Below are 15,770 nucleotides of genomic sequence, written 5' to 3' on the forward strand. Positions count from 1 at the left end.
CAAGAGCCCCAGCCTTTGCCCAAGCCCTTCCCAGTCCTTGGGTCAGAGTAACTCCTCTCCTCGCCCACGATTTCTTTATTTCTGAGTTCTTCTCGCGGGTGGGCTGGGACGCTGGGTTGAGAGCTCACCCAGAATCAAGGTGTTCATTACCTCAAGACTTTCCCACCCACCTCGAAAAGACAAGAGATGCCGCTCCAGCTTCGTCTCGCGCCTCCCCAGCAGGTGGGGGTTTTCCAGCAAGGATCCTCGCTGCACTCCAAGCTCTGCTTTGGCTAGTCTGGGTGAGTCGGAAGCTACAGGGGGCGGGGCAGAGGCTCCCGCCCCCGCCCAGAAGCCCTCCTGGCCACGCCCCCCGCGGTGGGATGGAGCCGGGCTTCAGCTGACGCGGCGCTTCACGTGACGCTCTTGCCGGCTGAACATGGCGTCTTCCGCGCGGTGAGTGCTGCTCTTCTCGCTCGCTCCTGTCCGCCTGTGCGAGAGGGGGCTTCGGTGTTCCTGGCTGGACGGTCGGCCTGAGGCCTCCGGCCTTGGCTAGGATCGCTGTGTGGGCGAGGGCAGCGCGCTGCTTCCAGAGCGCTGAGCGGCGAGGTGCGCGCTCCCAGGCAGGGCCAGCGCTGGCGCTCTGATCTCCGCTCCACGCGCTGCCCTTTGGGCTCACCCTTGGTTCCCAGACCTCATCTGCTAGCTTGTGTCGGCCCCACACTCTGTGCAGTTGAGGCGGGAGCTCTGGTGGGCGCTCGTGTTCACTGCCACGCCCCTCCGCGGGGAAGGTGGCAACCTCAGGGCGCCAGACCCCCGGGCGTTTCCCGAGAGGGGGCAGTATCTGAGATGGGCGTGGAATCTCTCTTCCAGGGGGACACTTCCCCAGTTCCTTCAGGACCCAAATGTCAGCTCCTCAGAGAAGCCTTCCCTAACTACCCGTCTCACTTTCTGTAGCTCTTATGACTTAGTAAACTATGGAGTACATTGGTTTGTACTTGTGTCTTCTCCCCCATTTAGAGTGAAAGGGCAGGGCCTTACTAGTTCAGCTCCCTCCACACAGTAGATGTTCCATAATACTGGAATATTTGCAGAATGAAAGGAGGAAGGACTATGGGTCGATGGGCTCATCCAAGTGTTGGGGAGAATATCCCAGATGAGGGAACATCTGCCTGGAGCAAAGGTTAAGAGATAAAGATTGAGAATTCGGACTGTCCTGGAGATAGGAAAGATAGCAACACATCCCTGGCCTAGAGGGTGTGGTGTCCCAGATGGCCTCTCAGACTTTGTCCTGAAGGGCTGGAAGACTTTTAATCTGCTTGGATCTGCTTTGAAAGAGTTTGTTCCCTTGGGCCAAGTTTATTAGGAAGGAGCTGTCGGCCTGGTCTGCGGGGCACCAGGAAAGTTAGGAATAGGAGAGGATAGCACCCCAGGTATCAGGGTGGGAACTGAAATCAAAATGGAAAAACTGGTTGTCAGATGTATCTTTTGGGGCAGTGCAGCAGAATGCAGCAAAGTAGGTTCTCAGTTGGTCCCCAAAGTTGGGAGGACTTCCTATATGCAAGTCAAACATTTATTGGGCACCTCCAGGAACAGAATTGGGCCTATCAACAGATGTTCACAGGCCATTGGGACAGATGGACACATGAGTCTCTGTCATCTCTCTGTCTGACTCTGGTCTTGGTGTGTGTGTGTGTAGATGAGTTCTGAGGTCAGGAAAAAATGCGGGAAAGCTTCATTTCCTGGATGGTCTTTGTGCTAGACCTTAAGCAACGAGATACATTTCAGGTAGAGAACTGCACAAAGTTCCAATTGGGTGGCAAGGATCTCATGGTCAGAGCTATGAATCCAGCCTATGGCCCTGTCCTAAGGAGCAGAGTAAGAAATAGATATAGATTTGGTATGTGATGTGGGTCTCTTATCTCTATCTGAACTGGCTAGGTGGTCGTAGGGACTTTCAGGGACTGCACTTGGTTAAGAGCTCCAGGCTGGCGTAAGGCCTGCTCTTTCCCTAAAGGTACAGACCAAACTGGTGATTTGAAACTGAGTGGAGGGCTCTTGTAGCAGAGCTTGTTCTCTGGCTCGTCGTTGCACAGGATGGGTGAGATGGAGGTTTTGGGAAGCTGCCATATTTGAAGGGAGACCTGACAGGTGCAGGGTGCTTCCAGAGCTGTCCCAGGCCTCCTTGGGAAAAGCCACCCCAGGCGGGTACAAGGCTTCCCTCAGAGACTTAGAGCCTGAGCCTCTGCCAGAGCCCAGTGGCTTTAGAGCAGAGTAAAATAGATATAGATTTGGTATGTGATGTGGGTCTCTTATCTCTATCTGAACTGGCTAGGTGGTCGTAGGGACTTTCAGGGACTGCACTTGGTTAAGAGCTCCAGGCTGGCGTAAGGCCTGCTCTTTCCCTAAAGGTACAGACCAAACTGGTGATTTGAAACTGAGTGGAGGGCTCTTGTAGCAGAGCTTGTTCTCTGGCTCGTCGTTGCACAGGATGGGTGAGATGGAGGTTTTGGGAAGCTGCCATATTTGAAGGGAGACCTGACAGGTGCAGGGTGCTTCCAGAGCTGTCCCAGGCCTCCTTGGGAAAAGCCACCCCAGGCGGGTACAAGGCTTCCCTCAGAGACTTAGAGCCTGAGCCTCTGCCAGAGCCCAGTGGCTTTCTTATGGGGAGGAGGTTGAGTGTGTTCCCAGCAAAAGATGAGCACTCATAGCAGCAGCACTCACAGGGCAGGTCAATGTGTCATGCATAATGAACTGTGTAATCCTGGCCACGGGCTCCCAGGGAGTTGGATTTGGTTGCCTACAGGGTCCTACTGTAGTGTGGGATGGGAGGTACCGTGTGATTGGTGCTTGGTGAAATGGTGCCACACAAAAGAAAGAGGCACTTGCTCGAAATCCAACATCCTGTCCTGATTTCCTGGGTAAGCCTCAGTGAGTGAGGAAACAAGATGTGGGTGGGAAGGGGATCCGGATTCCAAGGAGAAATAAGAAGTAGCTCTAATTCTTTACATGACTGGTGCCCAGGGAACTGTTGCTAACCTAGAAGAAGCTGCCCTGGGTATGCACTTGCTGGGGCATAGGCCAGGCCAGAATCAGCATTCTTCTGGAGAGAAAGTGTCTGGAGGAGTCAGGTTCTTGGCCGAAAGCTTGTCCTTCCCTGTTGTGAACCTTGTGCTCCTGGTCTCATGCTGACCCTTGGGATTAAGGGTAGGAGTGGGTCTGTGGGAGCCAGGCTGGCTCTTCCCCAGGCCTGATCCTGACTTTGTCCAACCCTCTCTTGGGCCCAGTTTGTGTTGTCCCCTCAGTTCTCCCCAGGAGAAAGGGAGTTGGGGTGGGGATGCTGACCACCTGCCTTCAGATTGTCCTGCCTGGACTTGGACGGTCAGGTAGCCATTGCAAGCATCTACTCAAGGCCTGGCCCTGTGCTGTAGGCTGAGGGTGGGAAAGCAGGCTAGTTTTTGGCTGACTCTTATTCCTGGGTCCTTAGCATTGTGGCTCTATCCAGAAGTGGCTTCACGTTCTAGTGCAGGGATCTTGTTCTTATCTGTGCCTGGATTCCATGGGCATCAATAAAAACTTTGTGTTGCTATAACAAAATATTGGAGACTGGGAACTTCATAGAGAAAAGAGGTTTATTTTGGCTCACAATTTTAGAAGCTTGATCAGCTGATTGCATTTATTGAGGGCCTCGTTATGCTTCATAATGTGGCAGGTGGCATTACACTGAGGACCAAGCCCCCAGCAGTGAACCTTTGGGGACAAACCATAGCAGCACCCTTGCTTTCTCATTATTATAATTATTATTATTTGTGGTACTGGAGATTGAACCCAGGCCTTTGCACTGAGCTACATCCTCATCCCTTTTTCTATATATTTTTTTCCCCTAGAGGGTTTTACTAAGTTGCTAAGTTGCCAGGCTGGGCTCTTACTTGTGATCCACTTGCTTTGGCCTCCCACAGTGCTGGAATCACAGGCTGGCTTGTATAATGCTTTTAAATATGTGAGATAGATAATGCGATTATAAGGGAAACCAGTTATATGTAAATCAGGTATCAAAATATTAAATAAACTTGTGATACAGTGATACGTGTTTCTTTATTAACACTTTAAATAACAAAAGCTAGCAGAAGGTTTAATAACCCCTTTAATTTTGAAGTAGTGATGAGCAAAGGTGATAGCTTGAGATACTGTAACAGCAGTACTGTGAAATGAAAGTACCTGTGATTTTGTAGGTGATAGAGTCACACACATTGCTGATACTGAGTCACTAACAGTAATCATTAAAAAATATATAAATTTGTGTTAGAAGTTGAAGAAAGTAAAGGTACGTTTTTTTCCTCATCTGAATAGATAAAGCCTCTAAATTCTATGTGAGGCTCCTCAGAGGTCTGTCAGTCTTTGGTTAGAACCCTGCAGGAGGCCCTTGAGGGGAAAGGAGAGAGTGGCGCCCATACAGGCACAGGTTGTATGTGACAGGGATGGGTTTCAGGGACAGTGGCGTCACACCCTCCCTGGGGGCTGACACCATGTTAAGTAAGGTACTCTGCTTTTTGTTCTTGACCATTGGTGATTGGTCAGGGAGGGCTGGCCCTGGTTTTCTTTGAGGCCCTGGAGCTGTTGTCCTACCAGCCTCTCTTATTCCTCCTGGACATGCTGTGCCCTTGGGGGCTTGCAATAAAGTGTGCCTTCTTTGCCCTGGGATTCAGAGATGGCAGGACTTCTACCTTTTAATTTCTGGGGGCCAGTTAACAAAAGCCCTAGCAGAGACAAGTTGGAGATACTGTATTTTATTGGTGCTACTTTTGCTGACTGCCTTTCGGGGGTCTTGGTTTATGCTGTGAGCTCAAAAGCTATATCTCTGTAACTTTTGACTTGGGCTGTCTTGTAGTAAATGAATGGCTGCAGAACATTGTTTTACCTGGTGAGCTGCCCTCCTCAGGCCCAGCACCCAGCTCAGAGTTGGTTGTGTTCTGCCTGAATCCTGCGTGAGGAGTAAGTACAGTCACCCCTCAGTGTCCAAGGATCCCCTCAGACACCCCGATCCACAGGTGTTTACATTCCTTATATGTGATGGCTAAGAAACCCTAGTCTGGATGCCCAAAAGGATTTAGGTCCTCTAGGTATGTGGCTGCAGGCCAGGTAGAGGCAGCACTTGCTGTACTTAAGGAGGGCGAAGAGTCAGGGGGAGGCGAGTGATGAGAGATGAGGTGGCCCAGATTAGGCACCCAGTGGTACTCTTGAGTGGCTTGGACCGGGGCCCCAGGGTCATTGCCTCTGTGCTGATGGGGAGTCCACCGAGGCAAGTTTCTCTCCTATATCCCCCTCGAAGGCTTTACAACTTGAGGGGAAAGGGCGAGGGAGGCCTTGGGGAACACCTGGGCATGGCTGCTGGCAGTTGCACTTTCAGTTCCTGCCCTCAGGGCCAGGCCGGGGACAGTCATGTTTACAGCTGTCACCAAGTTCTCGCTGGCCTTTCATCCTTGTGGTGAGCATGGCAGATCAGCAGCCCTGGTGGCTTGGGCCCACCCAACAGTCTGTTCACCCTTGTGGCAAGAAGGAAGGGCACGTGCCTGGGAAGGGGAAGTGAGGCTCTAGCACCGGGTTATGTGTGGGTTATTCCTGACCCCTCCACCCTTCCTGGCTAGCAGGGGCCGGAGGGTCCACTTCCTATCCTGGAGCTGATGCGGCACCTTCTCAGCTGCACAGCTGGGAGTGTGGCCCATGTGTTGGTTACGACAGTTGTATACTCAGCAGATAGTTATTGAGGCCTTGCTGTGTGTCAGACATGGTGCTGGGCAGAGGACCTAACAGTGACCAAAGCAGGCCCAGGGGAGTGGGCGGAGGCTACAGCACCAATAAGAGCACACTACATGTAGGTTAGAGGTGAACATACTGCTTCACTAGGGTGCTGGTCTGAATCCAGGAGTTCACTCAAGGGTGAACGGAAGAGAGTTTGATGCAGGGATGGTTCACAGAACTGGGGGCAGGTTGTGGGAATCTGGGGAAAAAAAAAAGGGAGGGAAACTAGCTGTTCAAGATCCTAGGGAGGGTTGTGGCCCAAGGTGGCCTGGATAGAGCTGTGGTCCAGTATAGAAGGACCGCACAAAGGCAGGAGGAGAGAATCGCAGGTTCAAAGAGGAAAGCCAGGGAAGACCATCCTTAGAAGGTTGCTGGAGGGCAAGATGTGTGGGGCCAAGACGTGCGTGTGTGTCACTGCTATGAGAGGCAGTTCCTTGGAGGGGCCCGTGCGAGGCACCGCAGGTCCTCCTCATGGCTGTAGGGCTGTGAGGGAAGAAGGTATTGCTATAGTCCTCAGGCAGCACCCTCTCTGCACCAGCTCTAGGCTATCCCTGCCTTCCTTGGGCTCCATGATCTGTACCCTGGCTACAGCCTGACTTCACACTTTGCTTTTCAGCGGACTTGCGGGAGTCTGCTCTTCCTTCCTCCTTTGGTCAGTCTTTGAACAGATATCGAAACCTGCTTTTCCCTTGTCTTTAGGGAGCTTAAATTTTGCCTGAAGAAATAACAAGCAGATACCAAATAAATTAAATAGTAGTGAGTGCTCTAGAGAGAACAGGGGGCTAAGGTTTGGGTGGGTACCCATGAAAAGCTGCTCTGTGAGGAAGGAGGCGTTTTTGCAGAGGTGTGTGTGGAATATGAGCTGAATGAGCTGTGCCGGGGCACCTTCAAGGAGGACATTCCCTTAGGCCACAGCAGCAAAGGCGGGAGCTTTCTTGGTGTCTAGGAAAGATGGAGAACGCCTGCACCGCTGTGGAGGACACCAAGGAACACAAGGAGGGCCTGGTCCCTCACCGTGTGGGGATGGGGAGTAAGGACATGAAGAAGCCAGTGAGGGGAGGGAGCTGAGATCCAGAGAACATCTCAGAGGGGGCAACAGACCACCGTAGGGGAAGGAGTCAGATTGGGGGTGGGGAGTGTGGATGGTAGGGCTGATGGCTTTGCTAATGATGGGGTGGGGGAGAGACAGGCAGGCAGGCAGGCGGGCAATGAACACACAACACAGATTGCATGATAACCATCATGGCAGAGGTACCTTGCCTTTCTGGTGGCACTAGGAAATGGGGTTGATTCTGTGCTGTGCCCGCTGAGTCTGAGGTGACGGGACTGAGAGGTGGTGTCAAAGGGCCAGGGAATCTGTGAATCCCAGGAGGGTGTCATCCATTGAGGCGCTGATGGGGCTCAGCTGTGCTGCCAGGAAGGTGACAAGTTTTCAGGACTCAGCCCAGGGGCTCCAGCAGGGGGTTTTCCCAGAAGGAAGGGAGACGAAGGATGGAACAGCTGGTGTTGGGCCTGGTTCAGCACGGAGCAGCCCCAGTGTTGTGGGCAGAGAGAAGCTTAGTGAGGACTGGGGCCCACAACAGATTCAGCAGCATGGGGCTGTCAGGCTAGGGAGTTGAGGTTTCTCTGTGTCTGGCTGCTGAGAATGCCCCTGGAGAGAGGGCAGTTCTTTCTGGACAAATGTCCAAGTAGGTAGGGGGGTGGGACAGGCCACCTACAGGTGAAGGAGAAGCCTCAGGTGGGTCCGAATGGGGAGCTCGGAGAGTGGGTACGGGACGTGAGCTGTGTCTTCTTAGTGGCCAGGGAAGTCAGAGGGTATAAGAAGCCTACAGAGGAACAGCTCCCAGCTCTGCCAGGCCAGGCTCCACCCAGCCACAGGTGAGGCTGTCCTTGCTGTCCTCCAGATGTGCACCCTGTGGCTGCTGTTCACAGGGCCATCTTGCCATTGTTCCTCCTTAGTCACTCAGCTCAGAGTGCTGCTTGTGTGTGTGTGTGTGTGTGTGTGTGTAGGGGGGTGGGACAACCAGACTATGAGGTCAGTGACTTGTAGGGTAGAGGACAGAATGTAAGGTGCGCGGCAGGGAGCCAGTGTTGTCTGGGTCAGATCTGTGTTAATGGCCATCCCAGCCCCTTGCAGGCTTTCCCTCCATGGACCGCCCCTGCCCTCTAGCTGAGCAGATCCTGTTGTCCCTCATTCTGAGGGTGGACCAAGTGCTCAGGGTCACAGAGGGCGGATGTGTCTAACAAGCCCTCGTGGTTGTCACAGCGCCATGAGGGGCTGTCTCTGGGTTACAAGCAGGTGATACTCTAGCCAGCTTGCCATGCGTGAGTGGGAGTTCTCCAGGGACCCAGACCATGCGTGGTGGGTACACTTGGAGGTGCTAACAGGCCTACATGGTGGCATGTTCTCTTGTCTTTGCAGCCCTTCCTTTTCCTTGGGGAATGAGACCTTGAAGGTGCCTCTGGCCCTCTTTGCCCTGAACAGGCGACGCCTGTGTGAGCGCCTACAAAAGAACGCGGCTGTGCAGGCTGGCTCGGTGGTGGTACTGCAGGGTGGTGAGGAGATGCAGCGCTATTGCACTGACACCTCAGTCATCTTCCGCCAGGTGAGCTGTGCCTAGAGGCCGTGAGCCTGTCTGCCTCTGGCACCAGGCTGGGATGTATCGGGCATTGGGCATCTCACAAGGATCCTAGAGTGGTCCCATGGAGGATGTGGGGGGCCAGGGAGCTCATATTTGGTGGGTCATGAGCCCTCAGCGATAGCAGAGGGCAGAGCTATCACCAGCCAAGCTCAGCTCTTAGGTCATGGTACAGAAAGACTATGTTCCTGGGGAGCAGGCAGGCAAGGCTTCATGGAGGAGGCAACAGTTAGCACAGGCCCTAACAGCCAGGTAAATTCAGACAGTTGGGAGGATGGTGGCACAGGAGTGGTGCTACAGTGGGCAGGAACAGCAGAGGGGTGAGGTACAGACGGGAAAGCTGAGTTCCCCAGGCAGAGTCTGTCTGCCGGGAGGAGGACCGGGAGGAGGCATGTGACTGGGCTGCTTATTTGAGCAGGAGCCAGAGGCCCAGGCCTCCATCCCGGCTTGGCCAATGCTGATTCTTATACTCCTCCTTGGGCTTGTTTTCCTCCCTTGGGAAGTGGTCCAGGGGCTTCTTGAGTTTCTGGAACCAAAGACCGGATGTGGGGCCTTTGGCTGAGAATCAGTGGCACTGCTCAGTTCCCAGAAACAAGGATACTTGCCCAGGGCGCCAGGGAGGCCTGGAGCTGGGCACCCTCCTATTGATCTTAGCATTGCATTTGCTTTACAGATGAGGAAACTGAGGCCTAGAGGGGGAACGGCCTTCCAAGAGGTGGAGTTGGGATTAGAGCCCCATTTTCTGACTCCCTGTCCAGTGCTTTTTCTTCCAACGGCTGTGCCCGGAGCCAAGGCCTGACCTCATGTGAACTTCAGAACCGCCCTGGGGTTAGGTGAGGTCTAGGGCCATGGCTGTCTAGTGGTTGCATCAGTCAGTGGTGGGCCAGGGGTGTGGGAAGGAGAGTAGTGTGGAGAGGAGGTGGTGAGACCTGGCCCCTCCAGCTGGATCCTGGCACCACTGTAGGGCACAGATAGGCTGAGATCTGCTGCCAAGAGCAATTGCAAAGGCTTTTGTGTGAAAAGCTCTATCCTGAAGGACTCCTTCCCTCTGCCCCATTGTTCTTGTAGCTGTGAGTCTGTTGTCAGTGGTATGGAAGCCTAACGTTTTCACTTCTTTTTTTTTGGTACCATGGATTGAACTCAGGGCCTTGCACCTGCCAGGCAGGTGCAGTGCCGCTGAGTTAAATCCCCCTGCAACTTTTCTCTTCTTGAAGTTCTTGACACTTCTTGAGGTTTATGTATTCTTTTTTTAAAATGTGTTTTTATTTTATTTTAATGCAATACAAGCAGATAGATATTAATACAGAAAATATAAAAAGTTCTGTGGAAAAATTTTGCATAAGAAAAATAATTAGAAGAACAATGGTAAATACACTGTATGTCAGGCTTTTAAAAAATATTTTTTCAATTGCTAGTCTGTCAACTAATTTCCTAATAATGGTATACCTTTTTTTGCGTAAAACATTTTAATTATTAACAAAGTATCTCACACTCAGTACAATTTCTTCCTATTTTGAAATATTTATATATTTTGATCCTTATTTACACTTTCAGTTTCTCACACCAGAGGGACAATGCAATATTTACACATGTATGTTTGATTTATTTCACTTAATATGGTTTCAGGGTTCCTTCCATTTACCTAGAAATGTCTTGAGTTTATCCTTCTTGTTAGAAACCAGCTACCTAGCTCAGTTTAGCCTGTTGTAACCCCAGCACTCTGGGAAGTTGAGGCAGGGGGAGCACACATTTAAGCCCAGCCTGAGTGACTTAGTGAGACCCTGTTTCAAAATGACAAATAAAAGAATAGCTGTGCATGTAGCTCAGTGCAAAGGCCCTGCACTGATCCCCAGATTGGTTCAGTCCCCAGTACCACAAACAACAAAAGCAACCAATTTCCTAAATTCAGTCACAGACTCCCTTCCTGATGGATGTTAGGTTGATCTCACCAGAGCTCCTTCATACCTGGGCGATGAGTTTAGCTCAGTGACATTCTCAGCTGCCCTGGGGATAGGAGGGGAAGTAAAGTCCTAAATGGGGTAAGGCATTTTTGGAGAAATCGAGCTGGAGCTATGGTGCTTTGGGCTGCTGTGTCCCAGCCAGTCCAGCCCTGGGCCTGGGGGACGTGGGTGTGGGAGGGCTGGGGCACACAAGTGAAGCCTCCATCATCAGGGAGGCCTGGGGGCAGGGCCACGGCAGCCAGCAGGCCACCCCTGCCAAACTACAGGGCGAGATGGGCCGCCCACATCTGGAGCTAGAAGCTAAATGCAGAGATGGAAGGGCTGTGTGGGACTGAGGGCTGGTTTCTAAGAGGAAGAGGGCCCAAGCCCTTTTCTGGAGAGGAAGCACCCCTATTGCTGCTCGCCTCCCTCCTGAGCCTCGTGTTTCTGCTCACTGGTGATGAGCCTCCCTTTCCTCCACAGGAGTCCTTCTTCCACTGGGCATTTGGTGTCCTTGAGTCAGGCTGCTACGGTACCATTGATGTCGAATCTGGGAAGTCGATCCTCTTTGTGCCCAGGCTTCCTGCCAGCTATGCTACCTGGATGGGAAAGTAAGGAGCGGTCCCTTCATTGTTACTGTGGTTGCTGACCACCAGCTGGCTGGGGTGGTAGGATGTGGGTGGGAGTGCAGGGCCTGGCCTAAAGGCAGCTGGAGGCACAGAGCAGAAGGGATTGTTGGTGTTCAGGTCCTTTCCAGCACCTTAGTTGGGAAGGAGCACAGATTGGAGGCACAGTTTGCTGATCTTGGTGCCTGGGGCGAGGGACTGGTCACTTCCTCTTGGCCTCAGGTGGATGGAGAGGCAGGCATGTGCCCTTACAGTAGATTTGGCTGCAGTCAGGGAGAGCAGTCTGGGGGCCTCTCTGGACTCTGCCACTCGTGTGCAGGGTGTTGCATCATGCTGTCTCTGGCACAGGTGAGCCTGTCTTTTGCTGGCTGTGAGATAGGGTGGAAGCTTCGGACTGTGCCCTGTGCTTTCCCTTGGGAGAGGCTGCCTCACCAGCACCCCGTCCTTGTGCCCCCACCCCCTATCCTGCCAACCTGGGCCCATCTGGAGCCAGGGGCCATTCCTGCCGGCTCACAGGTGCTGACCAGCAATGCTTGAGGTGATCAGAGGATCCCTCTAAATACTCCCCACCTTCCAGCCTGTCATTTCCACCTGGAGAGTGATTATTCTGAGCTAATGTGTAAATTGCAGCCTTTACTGCCTTGAGCCCCAGAAGGTTCATTACCTGGTGGGCTGTGAGCCTCTAACTGGTTTGAATGACAAGGCACCTGGCTGCTGCAGGGACTCTGCAGTGGTCCAGAACCCTGTAGAACTTGTCCAGACTTGGTCTGTTTCACCTGCCAGCCCTTCCTGCCCTTCCTCTCAGGTGCCTTCAGCGCAAGGCCACAACATCCATTGTTGATCTTGGCCTGCTGTTGGGGCTCTGCTGCTGCCTCAGGGTGCGGGGTCTTCCCACAAGTGGGTGTCAGTCCTGCTCTGAGGCCACTTGGCAGAATCCTGGCCTGGCCCTGGGCCTTCAGCTTTGTTGGGAAGACTTGGTTTCAGGCAGAATTGGTAGCAGAAAAGAAGCAGGCTCTGTTTCTCCTGGGAGATGTTTCCCAGGCTTGGCCCCCGAGAGCGGGGTGCGGAGTGGAAATGCTCTCTAGCTGACTTTTAGAAGGAATGGCTGGGCTACCACTGAGAGGCCTCGCTTGATACTGCCTTCACTTCTGTTGTCTTTTATGTCCACCTCTATTCCATTCGTAGCTGCTGTGTTATAAAGAGGAATCTGTCTTTCAGCATGGTGGCATGACCAGACTGGGCCTTGGTCTTGCTGAAGCTGCAGTCGGAAGCTGAGTTTGCCAGTGGTTCAGCATGGCCTCTCTGGGGAGGTCACGGGGCTCAAGAGTGGCCCTAGTCACTGTGTAGGGCTCCAGTTCCTTCCTGTGCAACAGCAGTGACACTGCTGGTGGGGCACCACAAGGACTGTTGTTACAGTTGTGGTCGGTGTGGGATGGTGACTCGGACATGAGGTGGCAGTGATACCAAGGGAGAGAAATGGCCACAGAAATGATTTTGGACAGTGGCTGTCAAAAAGTGGAATCTGCTTCCTGCTTGACCATGGTCAGGGCATCAGTGCGTGGTTGTGCAGTGTTGCTTTGTGAATTCTGAGGCTGGACTATAAGGTATACTGTGGCTTCCGCCTGGTTCCCCCTGGGGGTGAATCACCTTGGAACCAGCTGCTGCACCATGAGGAAGCTTGGACTGGTGGCCAGCACCAGCCTGGAGCTGTAGTGAGCCTCCCGATGGGTCCAAGCCCAGCTTCCGGGTCTTTCTGCTCAGGTCCTACATGTCATGAAACAGAACTTAGCTCTACTCTCTGTACTCTTGAGAGTCCATGACTGTGAGAGATGGGTTTTCCCTCCACTAAGTGTTCAGGTAGCCCTAGTAACTGGAACAACCTTGATGAAGGATTTAGATCTGGTCAGAACCTTTCTCCACCCTGATGAGCTGAGTTGTGGCTTTGGCCCTTCCTGTTGGTGGCACATCTTGGAGTTATGGTAATTGGGTCCCTTAGCTCAGTTGCCTTTGGCTATGGATGGCACCTACAGTTTTGACCTTGCTGCCTTCTGAGCCTCCCTGGGGATCAGGCTTCTGGCTCAGAGCTTGCTCAAATGTCTCACTGCTCAGAGAGCTGGTTCAGCAGTCCTAGCAGATGCCTCCTGCTCTGAGCTATGGGCATGGAGAGCTTCAGGGAGGGTTTGATCAGAATATCACTAGTATCCCCCACCCCTAAGTTTTATCTGGAGAGGAAGAAGGGCTCTGAATTAATTTTCTTTTCTATTTTCTTTTAATGAAGAGCTGGCTTGGGTAAAAAATCAGAGAGTGCCTGCCCATGGGTTGAGAGTGGACATCCTGTGGGGCTGTGGGAGGAGGGACTGCCTCACAACTCCACCATCCAGTGGCTAAACCTGAGCGAATGTCTCCCCACACCCGCCATCTGGGGAGCCAAATGGCACTTGACTTGAGGGTTGAAACCCCAGGACCTGATTGGTCAGGGAACAACTGTTAGCAGTTGGCTTTTCTGGAGTGTACTCTTCACTAACACAGGAATAATATTCTGTGCCTTGGCCACAGCTGGGTTCCAGAGAGGCTGTTAAAAGTTTTCCTTTCATCTACCTCTGCTTTGTTTTGCCAGCTCATGTCTAGTGCAGACAAACAGCCTTGTGTGACCTTGGAGGTACAAGTGGGTCTGCAGGGTTGTTCTCCCTGGTAGAAAAGGCCCCACGTGCACCCCTGGCTGGCCACACCCGTAGCCTCCATCCTAAGGGAGGGTCTGGCCCTGCAGCTGAGATGGATCTCTGTCTTCTGCAGCCTTGGGGCCTTGCTGTTGCCATCCCCAGGAGCCCTTTCCCTTCCTCTGCTCTGGGCTGACCTTCTCTGAGTCCCAAGTCTGGGAGAGAAGGTTATAATGGAGCAGGGACAGAGGGGCTAGTATTTTGGGCTGAAATTGGGGAGTGGCGAGATCTGATGTGTGTGGCTGCTTCCAGGTCCTCTCATGATCCATAGGGCACTGAGAATGAGGCTGATGGGATTACCTGGTCTTTGCAATCAGAACCCACTAGAGTGAACATTTGACCTTCAGCTCCTCAGCTTCCTTCTGAGTCTGTATCTGATGGCTTTTGAAAATCCGTCTGGCAGAGACTGCAGCCCAGTCACCCAGGGAAACAACGCCCGTCTGCAGGATCTGCTGCTACCTGTGTAAACCGTCCAGCTGTCAGTGCTGCAGACACCCAGGGGGCCATTGGCAGCTTGGCGCTGGCCTGTTCTCACCCCAGGCCCTTTGTGGAGCACAGGGTGGTAGCTTCTAATTCAATTTTATATGGAGTCTTTGCTTACTAAAATGTGATGCCTTTTGGATATGAGAGTGCTTTCTGTCATCTTCCAGCAGACTCAAACTTAGCCAGTTTTGGCTGCTGGGTATCTGGGGTTCTTGGAGTAGGTAGGAAATTGCCTCTGTGATTCAGTGCCCTGGGCAGCTTTGGGTCACATGGAAGGTGAGTGATTTGGGGCTGAGAGGGAAACCCTCCCAGAACCTCTGCAGCTTGGCTGGGTTCTGTCCCTGCCCCTGGCCAAACCCTGGAAAGAGAGCCAGTGTGCGGGGCCTGGGTTTGCAGGAAGGTGGCATTTGGCCTCCTGAGTGCAAGCTGCTCAAGGAGGAGTAGCAAGTGAATTTCTCCAGGCTGAGGACCTGAGGTTCTGGCCTGGCTCCTTTTTCACGGGGACCTGTATGGGGTATAAATGGGTGGTGGCTTTGTGTGGTGGGATATGTTTTCAGGTGTGGAGGATGTATGTGGTGTGAACTATATGGGCCTTTTTGGTGTGAGGGACATGAGGTGTGTAGTGTTGTGTGTGTTTGTGGGTTTTCATGGCACTGTCCCCCATGCACACACACCGTGGGTCACAGGGACTAAGGCTTCTTCAGTCACTGTGGCCACCCAGACTCCCTCTCCTCTTGGAGGATGTGTGGGGCCCTCTTTAAGGGACAGAGCCTTCCTGAGAGGGACTGATGGGGCTCTTCTGGCTCTTCCTGGACAGCCTCCACCAGACCCATCAACACCTGATAATCTCTAGTGCTGTGCTCACCCTGGGTGGGGTGCTGTCTTTATCACTTCTCCTTAGGGAGTCGCTATCCCTCTGTCTGAGCCTGAGCATCTTGGAGGAAGGGCTACCATTTGCGCACAGGAGAGGGCTCCAGAATCAGGTGCCTGCATTGCCCTGGAGAAGGCTGCTTTCTCTTTGACAACCTAATGACATCTTGAAATGGTTGCTGACTTCCACCCCAGAGCAAGTGCCAGCGCATTCTGCTGTGAAGGGAATGAAAGGCAGTGGCATTGTTTGGAGCTGAAGGCAGGCTCTGGCCACTGGAAATTGATGGTGACTGCTGTAACTTGGCCTATTACTTATTCATCAACTGTATGCAGGTGGTCAGCCAGCCGCCAAGACTTGCTCTTTGAAATTTTATTTTCTAGGGGGTTCCATCCCTTCTTCGTTGGGTGGCATTAATTTCATGTCCTCTTCCCACATGAAGCCTTTCATAGGGTGTTGGTGCTCAATGCATAGGGATCAAGCATCCATTCTGGCTCTGAACTTGAACTCATGCCTGGGCCCAGCTGCTGGCAGAGTAGGCATGCATGGGCCAGTGTTCCCGAACACAGATTCTGTCCAGGACTTCTCTCTCCTCATAGCTGTCCCTTGTATCTAAAGGGGAGAGTCTGGGATGGGGTGACTTTCTTCCTGACCCATCCCCTCCTGGTCTGGTTTTTATTGTCTTCCATATGATGGGACCTAGAATGAGCTGAACTTGC

General features: G+C 52.7%; 1 protein-coding gene across 1 annotated transcript in view; it reads left to right on the forward strand.

Annotated features, from left to right (window-relative positions):
- Window positions 1–344: 344 nt before the first annotated feature.
- Window positions 345–15,770, forward strand: part of Pepd (peptidase D) — a 120,128-nt gene continuing 104,702 nt past the window's right edge. The window contains exons 1-3 of the mRNA XM_010631822.1: window positions 345–435; window positions 8,201–8,384; window positions 10,841–10,968. Of these exons, the coding sequence (XP_010630124.1) occupies window positions 419–435; window positions 8,201–8,384; window positions 10,841–10,968 (329 nt within the window). The 5' untranslated portion in view covers window positions 345–418. The remainder of the gene's footprint in view (window positions 436–8,200; window positions 8,385–10,840; window positions 10,969–15,770) is intronic.

This window comes from Fukomys damarensis, unplaced genomic scaffold (genome assembly GCF_012274545.1).
Source record: "Fukomys damarensis isolate Sample0158 unplaced genomic scaffold, DMR_v1.0_HiC HiC_scaffold_19, whole genome shotgun sequence".
NCBI lineage: Eukaryota > Metazoa > Chordata > Mammalia > Rodentia > Bathyergidae > Fukomys > Fukomys damarensis.